The 23,871-nt window shown below is 43.9% G+C and overlaps 1 protein-coding gene across 2 annotated transcripts in view; it reads left to right on the forward strand.

Annotated features, from left to right (window-relative positions):
- Positions 1-2,099: 2,099 nt before the first annotated feature.
- RBM27 (RNA binding motif protein 27) overlaps positions 2,100-23,871 on the forward strand; it is a 50,594-nt gene continuing 28,822 nt past the window's right edge. For both annotated transcript variants that reach the window (XM_077326973.1, XM_077326974.1), the window contains exons 1-7: positions 2,100-2,265; positions 8,959-9,077; positions 10,212-10,336; positions 14,764-14,855; positions 16,336-16,547; positions 17,243-17,500; positions 18,843-19,073. In XM_077326973.1, the coding sequence (XP_077183088.1) occupies positions 2,207-2,265; positions 8,959-9,077; positions 10,212-10,336; positions 14,764-14,855; positions 16,336-16,547; positions 17,243-17,500; positions 18,843-19,073 (1,096 nt within the window). In that variant the 5' untranslated portion in view covers positions 2,100-2,206. The remainder of the gene's footprint in view (positions 2,266-8,958; positions 9,078-10,211; positions 10,337-14,763; positions 14,856-16,335; positions 16,548-17,242; positions 17,501-18,842; positions 19,074-23,871) is intronic.

Here is a 23,871-nt window from a genome sequence, read left to right on the forward strand (position 1 = left end):
ACATTTTTGTGTGTATCTTCAAACCTCTCGTGCAGCAATGGACTAAAATTTGAGAAGGATGGGAATTTACAATTCAGTGATGAAAGACACATCAAAGCATTGAACCTACTGCAAGAAAGGAAATAGGAATGTTTCAGAATCCATTTGCAGTAGCACCAGAAAATGCAACTTAGAAAATGCAATTCAGACCAACACGGGCTACCCACTTGAATCAGAAAAGGCAAGTAACTTTTTTTCAGATGGAACTAATTTATTTGCAAGTCAGTTACCATCTCAGGGACATTTACAAAGAAAATAGTTTGTTAGCTTTTTATTCTGGTCTAACTGATATATTTATCAACCTAAAGAAATTTGCTGCAGGATTGTGTTCACAGTCTTTGGCGCCACATATATATGTGAACACACGTTTTCCAAGATGAAAACTATGAAATTGAAGTGTAGGTCAAAGCTTACAGATTAACATTAAAATGACATTGAAGTGTAGGTCAAAGCTTACAGATGAAGATTAAAATGACATTTTAAGAGCGTCTGTCACAAACCTTGACTTGAACATTGGCTAACAGCCACAAAAATCACACTGACTAGGTAAGCATGCGTACCTAAACAAAAATAAAATAAACCCATCGTTCCAAAATTGATTTCATTAAAGTTAACATTTCTTCATTTACCTTTGAATGTTTACTTTTGATCTAAATACATAGGTTAATAATTTTGTTTCATTTTAGTTTAAGATGTGACCCTCTTTAGGCACTGGGCACGCTAATGCGGCCCCCATGTGGCAAAAGGTTGGGGACTCTTGTTCTAGAGAATCAGCTGACATGTTGACATCACTTCTGTTTCTTGTCTTATTCCTGACCTTTCAGGGATGCCAAACAGTGACCTGACACCCCTACATAGCCACCTGGGAACAGAGTAAGGTTGCTAACTTTTGGGAGGACAATTCCTAGAGAGGCCCAGCTCTAGGTGGATTGCAATTACAGTTGCCAGCTCTGGATTGGGAAATATCTGGAGATTTGGGGGTGGAGCTTGGAGAAGGTGGAGTTTGGGGAGGGGAGGAACCCCAGAAGGGTATAATGCTGTAGAGTCCAAAGCAGCTATTGGGGGGGGGGGGGGGCGGGACTGGTCTTGGTAGTCTGGAGATCATCAATTGTAATAGTGCAAGATCTCCACATGACACCTAGAAGTTGGCAACTCTAACTGCAGAGATGCAGGTGGGCAAACCTTCAAATAGGTAAGAGAGCAGGTGCAGTGGACAGCGCTGAATATGATTCCTCAGATGTAAGTCCCATTGCAAGTTATCATAGAAGCTATTCCAATAAATCCTTATAGCTTTTTATTCCAAAGCTGATTTTAAATATATATGTTGCTTCTCCTACATACAAAACACCTTCCAAATATACTATAAAACAAAGAGGAAAAGAATTACAACATAGGCACACACGATTTCAAATACCGCATGCTCCAGTCAGGTTTACGAAATGCGACGGAGTTTGCAGTGTGATTGATCACATTCGATGCTCATTTGCTCAATGAGACTTGGTACTAACTAAAGGCACCCTTCATGTACGTTTTAAAAGCGATCTTTTATTTACTTTGAATAAGCGATGGGAAACACTACGGGAAAAACGATTGTTGTGTGCAAGAAACTGCAGCCCTGTACATGGCAAGTATGGAGGGCGAACCGTTGCGAGAAAATACACTCTGCACGTGCTCAGGGGTGTTCTATCTTTGCACCGCTTCCTCTGACGCACAGCCATTAAAACTCGTCCAGGCAGGGGTTGCGCAAGTCCGGTCTTCCTTTCTAGGCACCCCGCGCGAGAGCTCCCTCAACTCTTCCCCCTCTCACTTTGGCGCTGCTGCACCACAAGGATTTCACGCAGGCTTGACTCGACCTAACCTGCTGAGGCCTTCTAGCTGTGACCCCCGCCCCTTACTCCTAGCAGCTTCTGATTGGCTCGAATGCCTAAGTGCACCGTCCTGCGATTGGCTGCGTCGTGAGACCGGGTGCCTGTCCCCTCTCCGGCACCCAGCAGGTTCGGTTGCGCCCTCGGTTGGCTAGTTCCTGGTCTGATTCTGGGCCTACGTTCAACGAAGCGGGGGGAGGGGCGGGGGCTGTCGCTGGTAACCAGCAATTCAGCGGCGCGGGGGAGACGGGAGCGCAGCGGGGCGATGCGGCCCGGGGTGTAGCCGTTGCGGCGCCATCATCATGATCATAGAGAACGTGGACGCGCTCAAGTCCTGGCTGGCCAAGTTACTGGAGCCAATGTGAGTGCGGGGTGGGGGTGGGCGGGGGGGACGGTGCTCGTGGGCGGAGAGGGGGCTGGGGGCGAGGGGAGCGTTGAGCCCCCGAGGGAAGGAGGGCTGGGGGGGGGGGGCAGTTGGAGTTGGCGGCCACGGGGGCGAGGGGACGCCTGGCCTCGCTGGTGTGTATGGAGAAAAGCACGCTTGAGGAATTGTTGCGTCTAGAAGGTTGGGGGTTGTGGAGCAACTTGGATGTGTCTGTATGTGAGGGAGAGGGAGAGAATGGCTGCTCTGCGTTAGACTGTCCGGAGTGCGGCTTGGTAGCTAAGGCAGGAGAGGGGATGGGGGAAGCACGTGAGAATGGGCGACTCAAAGTTGGGGTTCAGGGTCTTGAGAAGCCACCTCGCATTTCTCGGAGCGGCTGATCCTCGTCTTCTCTGTGGGATTTCACCCTGACTCCTCGCTCTTCGGAGAGCTGCCGAGTAACTGATGGCTCAATAAACACGTAAATACGGTCCTGTTTGCCGCTTTTCAAAACTTCTTGGAGCACAAATCGTTGGGCTAATGATGTCCCACTGCTAGAATTCTGTTGTCAGGACAAATTATTGCCCCTATGCACCCCTCCGTAATATCAGAACTAGCTGTGAGTTGTAGGAAACTAAACTGTTCCCAGAATAGGTTGCAGTTGATATTATTTTCCAGTTCTGAAATTCACGGTTTTGTAAGGCATGTGGTGGGTTTTTGTGAGCCCCTGTCTCTGACCTTGGATGAACCCTTGTACAGTCTTCAAGGGTGCACTTTGAGTCTCCTTTGACAGGTGTCAAGGCTTCTGAGACATTATTTCAGCGTACTGAAACCAACTAGACTAGTATCCTGCCAGTCACTGCCTAATACAATGCATCTCAGTTTTAGACAAACAAAGGACCCGCAAAAACTTTGAGGGACTTCTTATTTTCCTCTTCTGCACTCTTCTCTCCCTCTTCCAGGCAAGCGTCATTATTTCTCCTTTCCCTGCCTCATTCTGCCTTCTCACCCATTTGTCAACTTTTGCTTTATCTGCCTCCCATTTTCAGCTGTATTTATTATTTATTTACATTATTTATTTATATTATACCTTTCTTCATAGAGAAGGCCAGAACAGCTTGGTGTTGTGGTTAGGAGCACTGACCTAATCTGGTGGGCCAGGTGACCTTGGCTCATCACAGCACTGATAAAGCTGTTGGGCCCAAGCAGTAATACCAGGGTTCTCTCAGTTTCACCTACCTCACAGGGTGTCTGTTGTTGGGGAAGGGAAGGTAATTGTAAGCCACATTGAGACTCCTTCTGGAAGACAAAAGTTGCACATAAGAACCAACTCTTGTTCTTCATCTCCACTCCTTTTTGTCTTCACAGGTACCCTAGAGAGTAGATTAAGCTGAAGGCATGCAACTAGCTCATGGTCATCCAGTGACTTACACAGCCAACTAGTGATTTGAACCTGGGCCTCAGAGACCCTAGTCCAAATCGCTAGCCACTGTGGCTTTTGTAGGGTGGCTACTGTTAAACAATAGCAAACAACCAGGCCTAGGTCATTCTTGCCAGTTGGGTGATAGCAAGTTGCCTGGTGATTGTGATTGCTGCTGGGCCTTACCCCAATGAGTCTTTCCTCAAAAGCCAAAACAGCCCCCCCTACACACTTTTAGTGACACAAACCAAGACTGGAATGTTGTGGTTGCTTAGCAACAGCCATAGAGGGCACCCCTTTTTAAAAGTTACCAGTATACCTTTTATTGTTTTTTAACCTCCCAATGTATTTTTTAAAATTTCAGTTTTTTCTTCAACTCTGGAGCATTTTTCAGTTCTGGGTGCCAGTCACTGGATTTTAAGTAGCCTCAGGTTTTTCTGGGTTGAGAATTAGAATATACAAGTGGGGACCTATATGGGGTCTACAAATATTTGTGAGGGAAAATATAATTTCTTTGTTATTTCCTCTTTCCCTTCCCTCCCCTTCAACTATTTCCTTCTCTTCTTCTTGCTCAGCAGCCAAACCTACCTTTAATCTACCGTCCCTGTCTTGATCTTTCTCACTTTCTCTCCCCCAACAGCTTCTGGCCAGGAAAACCCCAGCCCCCACAGGTGTGGGCCATATTGAGAATTAGATATGTTGGTGAGAGGGATTAGGAAAAGTGCCTATATTAATCCTGGGGACAAATCTGCTGATTATTAGACTGACAAGTCGTTCATAACTAGAATTATGGCTGTACAGTTGTCATAGTGTCACACTAGTCTGGAGTTTGTAATCTGATACTTCTGTCAAGCTGTCATTTAAATATCCTAAGCATCATGGTATTGAACTTAATGGCAAGTTATAAAAAGTTCTAGACAAGATCAGTGTTCCTCTAATTTTTCCCTCCTGCAGAATGGAGCAGTTTACCTCCTGAGCAGAATATAACTGCTATAATCTTAATATGGATAATGGGCAGTGCAAGGCCCTGTGAGGCTCCAGATTACTATTGAGCAGCCACTCTTGCAGTATAGACAGAACATTGGATAGGATTTGTAAATTGTCCTGATTCCTAAATTCTTGCATCTAGCTAAATTCTTCCTCTGGTTCTTAGATTAATATTCCATTTGCTTTCAAGTAGGTTCTGATTTCAGTGAATTAATCTTTCTACCAATACTTTTATGGCAAATGAAATTACTTCCCTGAGGAAAAGATGATCCTGAATTATATTTATGTGAACAAGTAGCCTTGTTTGCATTTAATTTGTGGATTTTGTTATGTATTTTTTTTTCATGTAGAGATATAGAAGATTAATTTACAAATGTTTACATAGTTCTCTGAAGATAGTGCTGATTACTCAATATTTGTGTGTTGTTGGCTTTAGTGTGCATCATATTCTTGACAATGTTAATTTATCACTCAACAATGCAGTAGCATATATTATGCTAAATCTTTAGTTGAGAAGCTACTGTGGTGTAGTGGTTAAGAGCGGTGGTTTCTAATCTGGACATCCAAGTTTGATTCCCCAGTCCTCCACATGCAGGCAGCTGAGTTACCTTGGACCAGTCACAGTTCTTTTAGAGCTCTCTCAGCCCTACCGACATCACAGGTTGTGTATTGTGGGGAGAGGAGGGAGAAATTATTTGTAAGCCATTTTGAGACTCCTTTGGGTAGTAAAAAGCAGAGAATGAAAAACGGCTCTTCCAACATCTGAATAATTTTGACACTTCATAATTGTAGGATATTGCCATACCTAAAAAAGTCATTAACTACTTTATAGTATATTTAATTGTGCATAGTAGTCATAGGACAGAAACACTTGGTTAGAATTTGCTCAGAAGGATATCAAACTAAAAGTCATAGTTAAGAGTCTTGCTGAAACCTACTTTTTGATCATTACATACACTTTGTACATTTACATCTTCAGTTTTTGCTTTAGGACTAGAATCGAAGTAAGTTTTTTTTTAAATACAAGGTTCACAGACGTATAATATATGCAGATATATAATATATGCATATGGAAAAAAGTACTTTGTTCCCATTCATGGAGGTTTAAACTGTCTTGCATTGGTTCTTATACTGAATTTGACTGTTGGCCATTACTGTGCCTTCTGGCTGGCAGTACTTCTCCAGGGCCAGCACTTTTTAAACTGGAACAAAAAAGTCACTTTATATTAATTTTATATTGCATTATATTAGCAGAAGCATCATTTTGGATTGCTTTGAAATTACTTTCAAGTACCTTTTGGAGATGAATGTTCTTGGGAGGTTTCAGGAGTAGCTTTCTGTGTAGAATGGCTGCATGGTCTGAATTTGCTAGAAATCAAATGTAATTTCAGTGTCTACATTCTGTCATATATATCTCTTATCCCTTAATGGCATATAAAACATTAAAACATTCATCAAGTAGAATACAAAAAACAATACTAACTTGTGTCATTTATCATAGTAGTAATTGTTTTATGATATTTCCTACTGTTACAATATTTATTTTAATAGAAACGGGGCCTTTTCACAGTGTTGTGTTATTTCCACTAATAATTTTCAAAGTTACTAGAATCATAGAATCATAGAGTTGGAAGGGGCTCCTGGGTCATCTAGTCCAACCCCCTGCACTGTGCAGGACACTCACAACCCTATTGCTCATCCACTGTAACCTGCCACCCCCTTAAGCCTTCACAGGTGTTGTGTGGGTCAGGATGTACTGACAGCAACCTGGACAATCACAGGTAGATAAACCATTTGGTCTACTCCACGTATGCATCTGAAAAAAATGTATAGGATACTGTAGGATATTTGAAACAGGTGACTTGGCAAGGCTGGAAAGTATCAACATTTGTACACATGCTTTGGGTTTGAAATCTGTATGTTTGAAACATGTTTATGTAGATTATTTAAATGCTTACACTTGAACAAAAGATAAAGTAACACTGTTAATGAGAAATTTCTTACCCTACAGAGCAGCAATATCTCTCCATCCTTCTGTATGTGATGTCTGTCCTCTCTTGTGCTTGTGGTGCTTAAATTATGGTAGAGATGGGCTGAGTTTGGTATAGTGTATGAAGTAATTCCGCTGAATGTAGGAAACTAAGCTTTTGGGAATCCAGCTTCTGTGAGATGAGAGCAAGGATTCAGTCTGAGTAAAACCTCCCACAAGTTGTAGGCTGAGAAGAGGCTTCTGTTGAGGTAAGGACACAAGAAAGCAAGCAAAATTTACAAAGAAAAAGCTGAATAAGAAATAGGTGGAGGATCATGTTTGAGGAAAAGAGCAAAGAAATTTTAAAACTGGGACAAAAAAGACCTTATCAGAGAGAAGAAACATCAGTCAAATGAGTTGTATGCTGTTGTGAGGTAATATTAGAGAAACTCATCAAGGACAGAGTTGTTAAATAAGCCAGAACAACAGAACCCTGAAAAGTTAAAGCTTGAGAATATAATAGATGGTAGAAGTATCAACTTGAGAGTGGCTCTGAGACAAAACTCTAGATGGGGCCCAGCTATAGGATGGGCTGTGCACTTCTGGCAAAAATGCAGTTGGCAGGCAAGGGGAAGAACAATAGGGACCGGGAAGATAATGTTTAGATCAGCCTTTTTCAACCTTTTGACAAATTAGAAACACCTGAAATATTTTTAATGTTTTAAGGCAGCGGTCCGCAACCTTTCGGCTGCCGCGGACCGCTGCTCCGGAGTGGGGCGAGAGGGCGGCCCGGGGGCCCGCGCACGTGCGGCAGCCCCAGCAGAAACACGCATGCGCGGACTGCCGCGCACGCGCGTTTGTGCCAAGCAGGGGCGCAAACGCGCTTGCGCGGTAGTCCATGCACGCGCGTTTGCGCCGCCGCCATGCTGGCAGCCGCAGCTCCCCCTCACGGCCCCTCCGGGCCGCCAGCAAATCGGCCGCCAAAGCGGCCGATTAGCTTGCGGCTCAGCAAGCTTCTCTTCCCCCCCCTCCCGAAACAAGAAGCTTGCCGGGCCGCGAGCTAATCGGCCGCTTTACTCGCGGCCTGGCGAGCTTCTCGCTTCGGGGGGGGGGGAGCGAAGAAGGAGCTGCGGCCCGCGGGTTGGGTACCACTGCTTTAAGGAACCCTGGAAGTGGTGACATGTAAGATGCAGGAGCCAGCCAAATAATCAATTGATCATTTACAGCAGCGTTCCGCAACCTTTTTTCGTTTGCGGACCGCTGCCAAGGGATGGGGGGAGAGGGCGACCCGGGGCCTGCACAAACGCGCATGTGCAGACCTGCTGCACACGCGCGTTTGCACCGGGCGGGGCCACAAACGCGCATGTGTGGCAGTTCTAAGCATGCGTGTTTGTGCTGCCGGCGGCCACGCTTCTCTCCCCCCCCCCCCCTCCCACAGTAAGAAGCTTGTCGGGCCACAAGCTAATCAGCCGATTTGTCGGCCGATTTGTTCGCGGCCTGGCGAGCTTCTAGCTACGGGGAGAGGGAGTCGTGGCCCGCTGCCAAGGCTCTCACGGCCCGACACCAGGCCGCAGACGGGGGTTGGGGACCACTGATTTACAGTTTCCATTGTGGAGAAAGAGACTAGGCCTGTAAAGCAACAGGGGAACTGGACTCCAGTGATGTCTGGTGATGTCAGCAGCCATCCAAACTTCTATGAATGGCTGTATAACTCCTGGGGAGTTCTTATGTAACCTGGTTGGGAATCCCTGATTTCTGGTAGGGAATTCTACCTGTTGGGGTTTCTGCTATGGTTCCTTCATTGTAGCATTGCGACGTAGCAGCTCTAAGAAGACTGTAAGAGCCAAAGAAGCACTGGGGTTAGAGATGCTGAATTTCGTCATCCAGTTATTTGACTGCAAGGTTTTAGTCTACTAATAGACTTTAAACTCTTAGCAGCTATAAACTAAAAATAAAATTACAGCTTCCACTTATGAGGAGAAAGTGTGCAGAGCCTTTGAATCGCACTTTCTGTCCTGTGATATGTCATGTCTTGGATTTATGTTTGTATGGTCTTCCAGTTCTGTAATCCTAGTTCTATTATGTTTATTGGATAGTTTATGCTGTTTGAACTTTTTTCAGTATTTTGTAATCCATCTTCAGTCTCAGCAAGAAAGGTAGGTCATTAGCACTCCGTGCCAGAGTCATAAGCTTTTTCCCACCCGGGGACTGCATGCTCATGTGCTTTGATGGTAAGCAGGAACATTTAGATGTAGGTTTTACTAAAATTATTTGAGGCTCTTAAGAAACATATTCATAAAAATAACTTTTTCCTTAGATGTGATGCCGATCCCTCAGCCTTGGCTAACTATGTTGTGGCGTTGGTCAAGAAAGACAAGCCAGAGAAGGAGCTGAAGGCTTTCTGTGCTGATCAGCTAGATGTCTTTCTACAAAAAGGTATGTACAAATTCGTTAATGGCAGCATGTTGTTCACATGTAAATTAGGAAGCTAGATATGCAGCTGAGTTGTAGAATGCCAAATGCTTCAAAGTTTTTTCCTCTAAAGCATGACTATACTATAGTCATAAGGAAATTTAACAAATGTAGGAGTATAAAAGATCATTTTTTGCACAACACGGAAAGTTAAATTCATTCATTCATTCATATTTATATACCGCCCTCCCTGAAGGCTCAGGGCGGTTTACATTTAACTGAAACTATACATGAAACCATAAATATAATAACTATAACATTCATATTATTAATTGATATAACCAGGTAACAGTATAACATAACAGCATAACAGTATAACCTTACAGTAGTAACTCAAACAGGTCCAGGAGTCTTAGTGGGATTCTGGAGGGTGGGGGGTGGGCAGGGGCCCTGCAGATGTTGGTTGGTTGGCCTGGCCTCAGCCAAATGTCTGGTGGAAGAGCTCCCTTTTGCAGGCCCTGCAGAACTGTTTTAGTTTCATCAGGGCCCTGATCTCCTCTTGGAGCTCGTTCCATCAGGTTGGGGCCAGGACAGAGAAATCTCTGGCCCTGGTCAAGGCCAGGCAAAGTTCTTTTGGGCCAGGGACCATTAGCCAGTTGGTGGTGGCGGAGCGTGAAGCTCTTTTGGAAATCAAAAGCATTGAGGAGGCATCTATAAATTGCCGGAGGGGTAGCTGTATGGCAGCAGTAAAAGCAAAAAGTGCTATAGTAATTTAGAAGTTAACTCCTACTGTGCACAAATTAGTTAATCTTTAAAGTAGCACAGAACATCTTGTAAATTATGTAATAAAAATAGCCCACCAAAAAGTCTAGAATTTGATTGATGGTCACTACTTGAAATATTTTAGAGGTAATATACTGTGACTGACTTGTTCTTCTTAATTTCCATAATATTTAACTCTGGTATTAATATTTTGTTATCTTTGTGCTGAAAATACTTTAGCCGTCATTATAAAATGCAAATATTTCATAATGGTGTTCACATGCCTCCAAAACTTCTCAAGTGAAAAAAAACAACCCTGACAAAATGAGCCGAGGGCAGGAAGTTTTCTTAATGAGTTGACCTTAATCAATCTTTTTTGCATGCTTTTTCTGCCAGAAACATCAGGTTTTGTTGATAAACTGTTTGAGAGCCTATACACCAAGGATTACCTATCTCCCAATGAACCAGCAAAAACAGAACCGAAGACTGCAGGACAAGGAAAAGAAGAAATCAAAGAGGAGGTAATAAATTTCTCTGTATCCTGCTTGTGAGTTAACCTGCCTTTATCTGTAACCACTCCCGTGGTATTAAATAAAACGGTAAGGGCAATGTGGGAGGAGAAAGGGCGGGCTCTGTCCGGGATAAAAACTCGGAGGGCCCAATCAGGAGGCATGAAGTGGCTCCTGCATGGATACTCCGAATGTCCATCCAGGGCCAAGTAGCCAATGGGGAGCCTCGCAAAGCGCGGCTCCCCATTGGCTGATTGGCCCGGCTGGGGAGTCACTGCGCAGACACAGAAGGATGGCCGCGCGGTGAGTCCTCCGCCCGGGTTCTGCTCCCACTAGGGAAAGGAGCAGGGATGCCGCATCGAAAACGCGGCGTCCCTGCTCGTTTCCCGCCCCAGGTCCCTTGCTCAGGAGCCTTCTGTTGGCCCCAGGCCACCTTCACAGCGTCCACCGCAAAGAGCCTTCTGCCGGCCCCAGCCACTCCCTCGCAGCCTCCATGATGCTGCGAGGGAGCGCCTGGCCATGGCAGAAGGCCGCGCTGCCCGCTGCCACAAGCCTTCTGCCGGCCCTCCCCCCACTCCCCCTCCCAATTCACTCGCGACTCCCCCCCACGGACCCTTCAAATACCCCTCTCCCTTTCCCCCACTCCCCTCCAAGTCCACCTACCTCCCTGGCTGCCTTCCTTCCTTCTCCCTTGCTTCCTCTATTTCTCGATCTCTTCCCCCCCAACTCCCCCTCCCAGTTCACCCCCCCTCATGACTCCGCCCCCTTATGGACCCTTCAAATACCCCCTCCTTTTCCCCCACTCCCCTCCAAGTCCACCTACGTCCCTGGCTGCCTTCCTTCCTTCTCCCTTGCTTCCTCTATTTCTCGATCTCTTCCCCCCAACTCCCCCTCCCAATTTGCCCCCCCTCGCCACTTCCCCCTTCACACACACCCTTCTCCCCTCCTGCCTGCCTTTCTTCTTCCTTCCTTCTTTCCTTCCTGACTTCCTCTACTTCTCCATCTACTTCCTGCCTCTTTCTCCCTCTCACTTGCTCTCTTTCCCCCTTCCTCTCTAACACACTTCCTGCCTTCCTTCCTGTCTTCCTTCTATTAATTCCTTCAACCACCCCTTTTCCTCCATTCTCCCATCCCTCCTTCCCTCTTCAACCTTCCTTTCCTCCCTTATTCTTCCCTGTGCTCTAGCGCCTGCTGTATTTCAGCTACAGCGGGCTTAATTTCTAGACTATATATAATGTACTGGATATTAAAGCAAGCATGAAACAGTTTGAAAAAGTGTGAATATGTTACTTAGGTACTGTATTTAAGCCCATGATTAAGACAGACTTTAGCAACAAAATACTCATACAGAGGCCAGGTTAATTGCTGATTTTTAAAAAATGAAGCAAAATGAGCTGTTCTTGTTTGTGCTTGAATCAGCATTGGGGTCAATGGACTAAGTTGTCGACTGGGCCTGTATCCATATTAAACTAATAAAGGTAAGTGGCTAAAGTTAGAGCCCTTGCTGACAGATATTATCTCTGCTGCTAAGAAAAGAGGATGACCATGCTGTCTGACTTCAGATCTTCAGTTGTTCAGCCCCTGCTCCAAAACCCAAAATGTAATGTTGATTCTGCACGTGGTCATGTCTGTCGCCCTACAGTGTTTTCATGGCAGACTCAATACAGGGTGGTTTGCGAGTGCCTTCCCCAGTCATTACCGTTTACCCCCCAGCAAGCTGGGTACTCATTTTACCAACCTTGGAAGGAGGGAAGGCTGAGTCAACCTTGAGCTGGCTGCTGGGACTGAACTCCCAGCCTCATGGGCAAAGCTTTCAGACTGCATGTCTGCTGCCTTACCACTCTGCACCACAATAGAGATGCAAAATTTAGGAAATTGTGAATGAGTAGGTCACCAGGAGGCAAATTACTATTTCTTTGTTTAGAAAATTTATATTCTTGAATGAAACTAAAACAAAGACATGTAGGGGCATAAAGGCATAAAATAAACATAGTCTACAAGAGTATTAATTTAAAATATCTTCAGGCTCTGAGCTGATGATAAAACCCCTTATTTAAAAGCCAGGCTGCCTGTCTGCTATGGAACTTCCTTCCCTAGAAAGACTCACTTAGGCCTGAAATTCTTCCAGATACTGATATGTTTATGGGCTTTCAATTACCAGGGTTTCAACAGGTAGTGAAGGTGTGTTATATTATATATATTATATTATTTATATTTTGTGTGCATTATCCTAAAATATTTTAACTCTGCTCAGCATTTTTACATAATGCAAAAGAAAAAAAAGCTAAAGTTCTTTATTGGTAATCTGTAAAATTAGAATAGTGCTATGGGGACAGTTTTCATTGGGAAACAGTAATATTTTCTATGTAATCTTTGTTTAAATATTTACATCCTACTTTTCTCCCCAAGTGTCTTACAACTTTTCCCCTCTCCCATCTTCCCCTCACAAAAACCCTGTGAGGTAGGTTAGACTAAGAGGTAGTTACTGATCCAAGTTCACACAGCAAACTCCCATGTCAGAGTGGGAATTTGAGCCTGGTCTCTTGGCTCCAAGTCTCAAGCACTGATCTCTGCATTGTTAAATGTCACTTTACAATAGCAAAAAGAAAGTGCAGAGACTCACTGCATCTCAGGACAGAGTTTCTCTTTCTCAATCTATACAGTGCAAAGCACAGTGGTTGTTAGTCTGGGAGTAGGTACACTGGAATAAAGTACTGTAGTGTAGTATTCTCTTAGCTTCAGATGGGCTGGCCTGGTTTAAGTGATGCACACATTACTTGTAAAGAACTTTGCTATACTTAGATAAGGTCAAATGAGAGATGATATCTTTGCTTCATGCAGTTCTGCCCCACCCCCATCTCATAGGCATATATATCCTGTAACATTAAAGGGGAGTTCTTATTTCTAGTTCTGAATGTTTTCTTTACTATAAAATGACTAAATGAGGAATACTTCAGTTATGTTTTGGCTTTTGGTCTTTCTGTGGAATTGTTTTATATCCTCTGTCACTGTTTTGCTGTGTCCCCCCCCCCCCACAAAGATTATGAGCAGATATGACTTGCATTATACGATGAAAGTTAATGGCTTTGAGATTGCAAAACTAAATTACTATAATGCATTCTCTATAGAACTACTATCAGTGACTGCAACTTCTCTGTTTATGAAAACTAATAACCCTGAAATATCAAAGCTATTTTTAAAAATTCTGTATAAAAGCCAGTTTATTTAGTTCAGAGACTAGGGAAGCTGTGCACTGTGTAGGGAGGGAACAGGTTTTGTTTGGTTGTGGACAGTTGTTAGATGAGGATTAGAATGCTAGCTTTGATTTTTTAAGTCTACTGAAAGAGTGGCTGCAGTGTTGATTCTAAATTGTGCAAATTCTCCCCATGACAATCTGAGTTTGCACTGGCCCATCAGTACAATCCAGAATCATTCCATTAAGTACATTATAATGAACCAGCTGTGTTTGGTAGAACAGGTTTAGCACTTGTAGTTGCAGAGTTTCAGAATGTGATAGCAGAATGTTAAAAGGGAGAAAATAAATATGTAAATTAATAAAATAATCCAAACGTAATTTTTAGTATGCTTTTCCAGGGCTGACTTCTACTTTTTTATATATAGTACACAATGTGCATTTTCTATAATCCCTTATTCACAGTGTAAAGAAAAATAATGGACATGCTGTCGTTAAGAGCAGATTCTGAGAACACCTAGCATAATTTCACATCTCAATTGAAACTGTTCTGGGTTTGCCTACATGGAATATGGATTTCTATTTTGAGACCGTGTAAAGAATAGATGACCCCCTCCCCAGCTTATAAATGGGAAGCCATGTGACAGAAAGAGGGGGAGCTAATGTTATGATCTCACAGGCGTCATTGTGGACAGTAGAATAAGAGAGACATGAGCAGGAAGCACAAGTCACCAGGTGATATGCCACAGTAAGAAATAAGCCAAAGGTCAAATGATGAAAGAATCCTTTCTACCACTGAAAGACCTCCCAGCATCCTTTTGTTCCTCAGCATGTGAAAAATAGGAGCAAAGAGGCAGAGTACCCCTGCTTTCTATGAATGCATTCTAGCAACAAGTCCTCCCAAAAGGCCACAAAAGAGGTATCAACTCTATAGGTACTTCCAGCCCACTTGAGTGACCTAATCCAGAGGCAGTCAACACGTGGTCCTCCAAATGTTCATGGACTACAATTCCCATGAACCCCTGCCAGTGTTTGCTGGCAGGGGCTCATGGGGATTGTAGTCCATGAACATCTGAAAGGCCACAGGTTGACTACCCCTGACCTAATCTACAGGATGAAGACTACTGTTTTTTTATCACATTCCTCCCACTTGTGAATTTTAGTATCAGATGAAGTGTCCAAAACCTTTTTTGTATTTCTGTAAGGGACAACTGGTATGAGATGTTGGTTTTCTATTTGTCCTTAGACATTTCAGGAATCTTTTGAAGAAGATCGAGAGGGCAAAAAGAAGAAATATACTAGCCCGCAGAAAAATCGTTCTGATTCTAATGAACAAAGGTTAGTGTTATTTCATAAAGTAACCTGGGTTGTGCTTTTTTTTGGGGGGGGGTATTCTGATTAGAAATTCTTGCTGTTTTTTTTTCTAAATCCCTTTAAGAAGAAAGTTACTGTGGAAATAATTTCCCTATGTGGATCTGCTGCGCCCAGAGGACCAAACGACTCCCATACTTTGCAACCTGTCTATTCCTTTGATAGAGCACTTCCAAGAACAGGCAGTCTTCCTAGTTGTTTTTGATCCTTGTTATGTTTAGTCATTTTAAATTAATGCATAATCATACAAAAATAGATTCAGTAATCAAACAATGTATATTATTAAAAGTAAGATTAGTAATACTGTTAGCAGAGAACAGTGGCCACATGAAAGTGCTTTCATGGCCTGTTACTGAAAGCTGCATGAGGAAGCCAGTTTGGTGTAGTGGTTAGGAGTGCGGACTTCTAATCTGGCATGTCGGGTTCGATTCTCCTTCACGTGCAGCCAGCTGGGTGACCTTGGGCTCACCACGACGCTGATATAGCTGTTCTGACTGGGTAGGAATATCAGGGCTCTCTAAGCCTCACCCACCTCACAGGGTGTTTGTTGTGGGGAGAGGAAAGAGAAAGCGATTGTAAGCCGCTTTGAGCCTCCTTCGGATAGAGAAAAGCGGCATATAAGAACCAATTCTTCTTCTTCTCTTGGATGATCTTGCTGGGGTGGGGAATTTTGTAATATAACTGTAATGTACTGGTGCTGTCAAAGCTTCTTTGAAAAGTTCTTCACAATGCCAATCTGAAATTGAGGGCATGGCCCAAGAGTGCCTGGACAGAATGTAGGTTCCTTCTTTATCTTCTTCTGCCTCATTTGAGAGTTCGTAAGAACTGAAAGTGATTTCTTTGTTCCAACCTTGGTCACTCTTTGAAATATGAAAGCCCAAGTATCTGTGGTGCTTATTGGTTTTGGAAATGTTTTCAATTTACACATAATGGCTGTGTGAAACCTCTGCCACTCTGTTGTCATTTTGCATGTCTCTTCACAAAAGTGCCTTTGAGATTTGAAAATTAATCCCAAATTTCTTGTACTTTAGGAAGTCAAGAAAAGTACCACCTTAATTTACAGGCATGGATAGGTGTCTGGGGTGCATTGTTTAGGCCCTTGAGTGAATATTACTTAATGTTTCTGATGTCACAGAATTTGACTTGAAAACTCAGTATTTGAAGTAGTTGTCTAGCTATTCCAGCATAAATTCACATGGTTGGTTTTCATGTATCAGTGAGTATCTTTTGGTGGTAAAAAGAACTCAAGGAGTGTAGTGGCTCTAGGACTTTGGTAAGGCTTCTGTCCAGGATAATTTTATTCTATTTGCTGTTCAAATTTTTTTTAGATCTTCACATGAACAAGTCTTGTTCTGTCCTGGTTTTGACTTTACAAGGGCAAGTTACAGGTATTTCAAATTTTTTTGCATTAAAAAAATCAGTTTTGCTTTCCTTTTTTTATGAATAGAATGCGAGAAAGAAAAAGAGATGATGGCAAATGGAGAGACTATGATAGATACTATGACCGGAATGACTTGTACAGAGACAAATATGATTGGCGTAGAGGAAGAAGTAAGAGTCGCAGTAAAAGCAGAGGACTGAGTCGAAGTCGGAGTCGCAGCAGAGGTAGAAGCAAAGACCAGGATGCAAACAAAGAGCGGGATACAAACAGAAATGTTGGTGAGTTGCCAGCATATTATAACTGATCCTAGTTTCATAGCAGCTGAGTTAAAAGCAGTTGGGAGAACCCCCCCCCCCCACACACACACACACACACCGGTAACTCTTGCTTTTGAAGAGAAGTGTGTCATTTCCTTGATCTGACAACTTTAGCACAATACTGGAATTGACGTGGAGAAGTAGTGATTTCTGTCTTCATTAAAGCAGGCTTAAGGCTTTGTTCTGTAGAGTAAGCTAGTCAAGGGATTTCTCTCTCATTCTTAATTTGTTCTCAAGAGTATTTTGGTACAACTATGCCTTCTATTATACTTTGCCTTGCTGGTAGAGACGAGTGCTGTAAATTGCTGTGTTCTTTTTAGCAAGGAAGAGGTTTGTGGTTTTGATTTATTGCTGGATTCTATTAGAAGTATTTACAAGTGCAGCAGGCTTCTGGGGAAAATCTGTTAATAGAAATTATTTACAAAAGTGAAATTTATTTTTTCTGAAGGAAGGTGATTAAGTTGTTGTGAGTATTGCAAACAGACAACATTCTCTTCTAAGGATTATACTGATCTAGCATTGCAACCATTAACCAGACTTTTTAATAAACCAAGCAGACAATGTGGTGTTAGTTTCTTAATGTACAGTTGTCTTGGGAAATATAAAAATGCTGGAAAAGTATAGAAACTTACCAAATTTGGGTTTTTTACAAACAGAACACAGAGAGAGAGCCAAATTCAAATGTGAAAGGAGTGACATGGAAAGCTCTTATAACCCAGTATCTTTGGCTGCCACTAACTCCACTGAGCAGTATTCCTCTGGTGCACAGTGTATTCCCAGTGCTGTTACAGTGATCGCACCTGCTCACCATCCTGAAAACACAACAGAAAGCTGGTCAAATTACTACAACAATCATTCTTCTAATTCGTTTGGCAGAAATGCTCCACCAAAAAGACGTTGTCGAGATTATGATGGTAAGCCTTCCTTCTGTATTCTCTTAGTGGTCCTTCTGTTTCTAGTTTTACGTGGGTGTTTCACTTTATATCATCTTTTCAAGCCATTCTTGTATTGTCAGTTACTACTACAAATTAAATTTAAGTATATAATCATCACATTTGTTTTTAAATAATACTACATTTCATAGGAATGGGGCCCTTTTTTGTTTGGTTTGTGATTAGATTATTTTTATTTCAGCTTTTTACCCTAACTGGAGTAACCGTTACTCATAAAAATGGCAGATAGTTTAATTAGTAGTTATGCTGGGTAAGCTTTTATTATCTGCAGGGGGATAATCTGGTTCCCTCACTTGGAGTCCTGTGTTCAGTTTTGGGCACCCCAGTTGAAGAGGGATGTTGACAAACTGGAATGTGTCCAGAGGAGGACAACAAAGATGGTGAGGGGTTTGGACAAGACATATGAAGAAAGTTTGGGGGAGCTTGGTCTGTTTAGCCTAGAGAGGAGATGACTGAGAGGGGATCTGATAACCATCTTCAAGTATTTAAAAGGGTGCCATATGGAGGCTGGAGCAGAATTGTTCTCTCTTGCCCCAGAAGGACAGACCAGAATGAATGGGATGAAATTAATTCAAAAGAAATTCCATCTAAACATCCGGAAGAAGTTTCTGACAGTTAGAGCAGTTCCTCAGTGGAACAGACTTCCTTGGGAGGTTGTGGGTTCTCTCCATCCTTGGAAATTTTTAAACAGAGGCTAGATTGCCATCTGACAGAGAGGCTGATTCTGTGAAGGCAAAGGGGTGGCAGGTTACAGTAGATGTGAGTGTCCTGCATAGTGCAGGGGGTTGGACTAGATGACCCATGAGGTCCCTTCCAATTCTATTATTCTATGTCTATACCCCAAGCCTGCTTTTGGGCCATTCTGTGGGACAGGCATTTTGCATGTTTTCCATTTAGTTCCTTCCAGTTTGGTGGAGTGGTTAGGAGTGAGGACTTCTAATCTGGCATGCCGGGTTTGATTCTGTGCTCCCCCACATGCAGCCAGCTTGGGTGACCTTGGGCTCACCACGGCGCTTAGCAGTGATTCTTCTTCTCCTTCTCCTTCTCCTTCTTCCTTCTTCATTTATTTAAACATGAGCTGTTGCACATTTTCGCAGAGCTTGACTCACTTTATTTAAAAAATCCTTTTTGAATTATTCTGAACTTAATCCTTTAACTAGATGGAAACAATGATATTCATGTCACATGATGGGAAAAACCTTCTGATTTATAACTGCAGCCTTCTGACAATAACTGCAGCCAATCACAAAAGAGAGTTTATTACTGTTATTACTACAAATGATGATTGCACTTTGTTTCACAGAGCGAGGATTTTGTGTACTTGGTGACCTCTGCCAATTTGATCATGGCAATGATCCGCTGGTTGTAGATGAAGTGTCTTTGCCAAGCATGATTCCTTTTCCTCCACCACCTCCGGGACTTCCTCCCCCTGGAATGCTAATGCCTCCCGCACAGGGCCCTGGTCACAACATGAGAATGCCAGGGCCACAAGTACATCCTCGGCTTCCACCTCCTGTCAGAATTCCCATGCCAAGTAAGATTTTTTCCCAAAAGGAACTCTTAACAATGACAATAATTATTGTTCCTTTATATTATGTGCTGTTGAAATGTAGGGCACTGTTAAAATGGTAATTGGGAAGATGGTATAAAAATTGTTGTAAGAATCAAAACATATATACACTAATACGGTTGCAGTCCTGTACATCTTAACTAGAGGATTCTCATCTGTATTTGTTCTACTCATGCTCAGCCAAGGCTTTCTATTAATATTATTTTATATCTGTAACCGCTCAGTGAGCGGTATCAAATTTGGTTAAGGGTCTGGGGGGCAGAGAGTGGACGGGGCCGGTCTGGGTGAGGCACGAAGAAGGCAATTGGAAGGCACAAAGCTTTGAACCTAGTTATGATAATAAAGTAGTAAATGGGTACAGTGGTTGAGATCAAATTGCATAATCCATTTTTGGATCTTGGCTACTATCTTTACTTGAGAAGATTTTGAATATATTTGTAGAATGTAGGATCCTTATTCAGCACTTCATTTTAAAAAGGTTCTCCCCTGCCCCCCAAGCAGGATGTCCTAAGTGTAGAATTGGCTATCTTTTTGGGAAAAGGGTCATTTGAATGATAGAAGGATGTCTGAAGCAGGGGGGGTGGGGGAAGACACACAAGGAAAGTGGTCAGAAAGAGATCCCTGAGCCAGGTAGTATAGAAACCTAAATAATAAAATAAATTAAATACATACATACATACAGTTGGCAGCAAAAGAAAGATTAAAGTTTGTGCTTAAAGGAAGAACAGGATCTGTCCATGGCATGGTCAGTTGGAGCAGAAGGGTGCATAGTGTGGGACTCCTAAAATTATCAATATTATAATCCAAGCTCTGTACTGAGAAAAGGTTAAGACAGGTATGAGAACTGCAAAAGAGAAGAGTTGCAAGCATAGTTGTAGATGGCGACATTCTAACTGTAACATGATGCAGTTACAATTGTAGTAATGGCTTTAGAGGAGCAGAAACCTACTGGGGTACAGTTTCAAAGCATACTATCATCAGTCTTCTGTACAGTCCCATATGGGGACTGTGCATGAGCAGGCTTGCCAACTAAAAATCTCCAAGAGCACTCTGTGCCAGAGTCATAAGCTTTTCCCCCACCCAGGGACTACATGCCCTCAGTTCCTCTTTTGTCACCACAAGAGAAGGTTGTGTTTTTGGAGTCACCATCGAGAGTTGAGAGAATGTTGTCAGATTTATTGAAGTTAAGTCAGCTTCTTCCATGGCTCAGAACCCTTTTTCAAGAAGTGCTTCTGATCTGGAGCCAAGATGATTCAAACTGACAAACATGACCTGTTCGGGTGAAGAACATAGTGTCTCCACATGGAAGGACCTGGTAGCACTTCACCCCTTCAAGACTAGGGGGAATAGGGAATTAAAACCTCAGCACCCTCATCCAAGTTGGTCCCAATTCCACATCTTTGGAATCAACATATTCAACTCCACTTCCCCAATCTGCATCTTAGTGGATCTGACCTTGATCATGCTTCCCTTGGGCTCATTATCCCTCTTCTTAGCTACCGGCTAAGAAGGCTAAAGGCAAGACAAAGGAAAAGTATAAATCATCTCCCCAGTGGAATGTTTCCATCTATGCTCCTGGGCCAATGCCAGCCTTGTGGGAGAAGCTGAGAACCCCATCTCTGAGCTGGAGGTCAGATATCTCCACCCATTTCTATCTCTGATGGAAACATGGATATGGCTTACCATATGGCCAGGTTCTGCCTCTGATCCAGAATGACCCCAACCACCTATGTAGTGGCCTTCTCATCCCTGAATGATGTTCTCCAGGATATTTGGATGAATGGGGTGACAACTTTACAAGCTCCAGGAATGTGAGTTTGTATCATTATCCTCATCGAGTATTATTGTATCCACTTTCAGTGACCATCTCGCACCGGCTGTGTTCTCCTGTTTTTGTTAAAATATGTTTTTAGATTTGCACGACAGATATTTTAATCGTCCTGACAAGATTTGTTTGTTTATTTATTTACCGCCCTCCCTGGAGGCTCAGGACGGTTTACATAAACGTAGAAAACGATACAAGAAACAATCCATAACATATAGATAACCATAACATTAATACTATTAACTGATAATTAACTATGGTTACAATGTAACAGGTCCAAAAGCAGAAAACATTGATGGATTTCTGGGAGGGAGCAGGGGCCCTGCAGATGTTGGTTATGCCTGGTCTCAACCAAATGCCTGGCAGAAGAGCTCGCTTTTGCAGGCCCTGCAGAACTGTTTTAGCTCTGTCAGGGCCCTGATCTCCTCCGGGAGCTCATTCCACCAGGTGGGGGCCAGGACAGATAATGCTGTAGTCCTGGTAGAGGCCTGACAGGCTTCTTTAGGGCTAGAGACCATTAGCCGGTTGGCGGTGGCGGAGCGTGGAGCTCTTTGAGGGGCATAACCAGAGAGGCGGTCCCTCAGGTATACTGGGCCCTGACTAAAGGTAAAGGTAAAGGTATCCCCTGTGCAAGCACCGAGTCATGTCTGACCCTTGGGGTGACGCCCTCTAGCGTTTTCATGGCAGACTCAATACGGGGTGGTTTGCCAGTGCCTTCCCCAGTCATGACCGTTTACCCCCCAGCTAGCTGGGTACTCATTTTACCGACCTCGGAAGGATGGAAGGCTGAGTCAACCTTGAGCCGGCTGCTGGGATTGAACTCCCAGCCTTATGGGCAAAGCTTTCAGACGGCTGCCTTACCACTCTGCGCCACAAGAGGCTCATGGGCCCTGACTACGTATGGCCTTAAAAGTAATTACCAGAACCTTTAGCCTGATCCGGAATTCAACTGGCAACCACTGTAGTTGTTGAAGAATGGGCTGGATGTGAGACTTCCATGTGTTGTTGTGAGGATCCTGGCCGCTGCGTTTTGGACCAGTTATAGTTTCCAGGTCAAGGCTTAGGGCAGGCCTGCCTAGAGCGAGTTACAGAAATCCAGTCTAGAGGTGACTGTTGCATGGATCACTGTGGCTAGGTGTTCCAGGGCCAGGTAGGAAGCTAAAAGCTTGGCTTGGCAGAGATAGTAAAAATCCAGCCATGCTACCTTTGCAACCTGGGCTTCCATTGTGAAGGAAGCATCCAAAATCACGCTCAGATTCCTGGCAGAGTGAGCCATAGAGATCTGCACACTGTCCAGAGTGGGCAGACATGCTTCCTTACATGGACCCTTCCTGCCCAGCCGCAGGACCTCTGTCTTTGAAGGCTAGAGCTTCAGACGACTCTACTTGAACCATCTTGTCACTGCTTCCAGGCAGCTGGCTAATGCTTCTGGGGGAGAGTCAGGGTGGCCATCCATCAGGAGGAAGAGCTGGGTGTCATCTGTGTATTGATGACAACCCAGCCGAAACTGCCATACCAGTTGTGCAAGAGGGTGCATGAAGATATTGAATAGGATAGGAGAGAGGACCACTCCTTGTGGGACTCCACAAGTAAGTTGTCGGTGGTTTGATGTTTTCTCTTCTATTGCATCCCTCTGTCCATGGCCCCAGAGGAAGAAGATCAGGCATTGAAGGGCTGTCCTTCGTATTCCGGCATTGATGAGGCATGTTTGACTGTGTTGAATGCTGCTGAGAGGTCTAGTAATATCAGCAGCGCCGGCCCACCTCGGTCCAACTGGTGACGGAGGTTGTCTGTCAGGGCGACTAGCGCTGTCTCTACCCCATAGCCAAGCCGGAAACCTGAATGGACCGAAGCTTCTTACAGGGATGTCGTTAATTGGTTTACCCTTTCTACCATCTTCCCCAGAAGCACTAGGTGCGAGACGGGTTGGTAGTTGTCATGCTCTTGCGGGTCTAAGGATATTTTTTTCAGTAGCGGACGTCCCACTGCCTCTTTCGGTCTCTCCAGGAATTCTCCCATTGTGAGAGATAGGTTGATTATCTTTATCTTTATATCAGCTGTTTTTTGAAGTCACGATGGGCAGGGGTCTAGTGGGCAAGTGGTTGACCTTGCTGTTGCTAGCATCCTGCCCCCTTTCATTCAGTGTGAATTGTCTGAAGTTACTCAGTGTTTTCACCAAAGACGGCCAAGGGGCCTCTAGTTCACTTTCTATATCTAAGGTTGAAGGGAGGTTGTGGTGGAGTGTTGAGATTTTGTCTGCAAAATGACTCGCAAATGCCTCACAGTTGATATAGCAGTGAGAGATTGAACTACCTTGAACAATTGAGCTGGGCGTGGGTCTGTAGATGTGATGGTACCTGAGTAAAAATTCTATAAGATGTACTCGAGGCTTTGTTGTGAATCATCCTCAACTCTATCAGTTCCCATTTCTTACTGCGAAGCTCCTCAGTGTACCTGGGGGCGTGCTTGAGACAGGGGCGGAAAAGGTGTCAGCAAGCTATTTCATCAATGGCAGTCAGTAATCTGTCATGCCAGTTGGTGACCAGGCCATTGAGAGAAGTCCCACGAGGCAATGTTTCCCACATTCTGGAGTCAAGTTGGATCCATATGTCTTCATGGGCGAGCTAAAATTTGCTCTGCGCCCAACTGAGGAGGGGGTGGTAGCCTTATCCGAGCCTGCAGAGTGTAGTGGTCTGACCATGAAATGGCAGTTGCCATGACGAGATCCACATTCAGACCCATGCTGAAAATGAGATCCAGGGTGTGGCCTGCTTGATGGGTGGGGCAAACAACAAACTGTAAGAGCCCTAGTGTTGCCATAATTGACACCAGGTCCTGCCCTAATTCTATAAAATGGCAGCTCAGCATGGACATTAAAGTCCCCCAGAACTAATAGTCTGGGGAACTGTAGCATCCAGGCTGTCACCGCCTCCAGCA

Source organism: Paroedura picta, chromosome 3 (genome assembly GCF_049243985.1).
Source record: "Paroedura picta isolate Pp20150507F chromosome 3, Ppicta_v3.0, whole genome shotgun sequence".
In the NCBI taxonomy this organism is placed as follows: Eukaryota; Metazoa; Chordata; class Lepidosauria; order Squamata; family Gekkonidae; genus Paroedura; species Paroedura picta.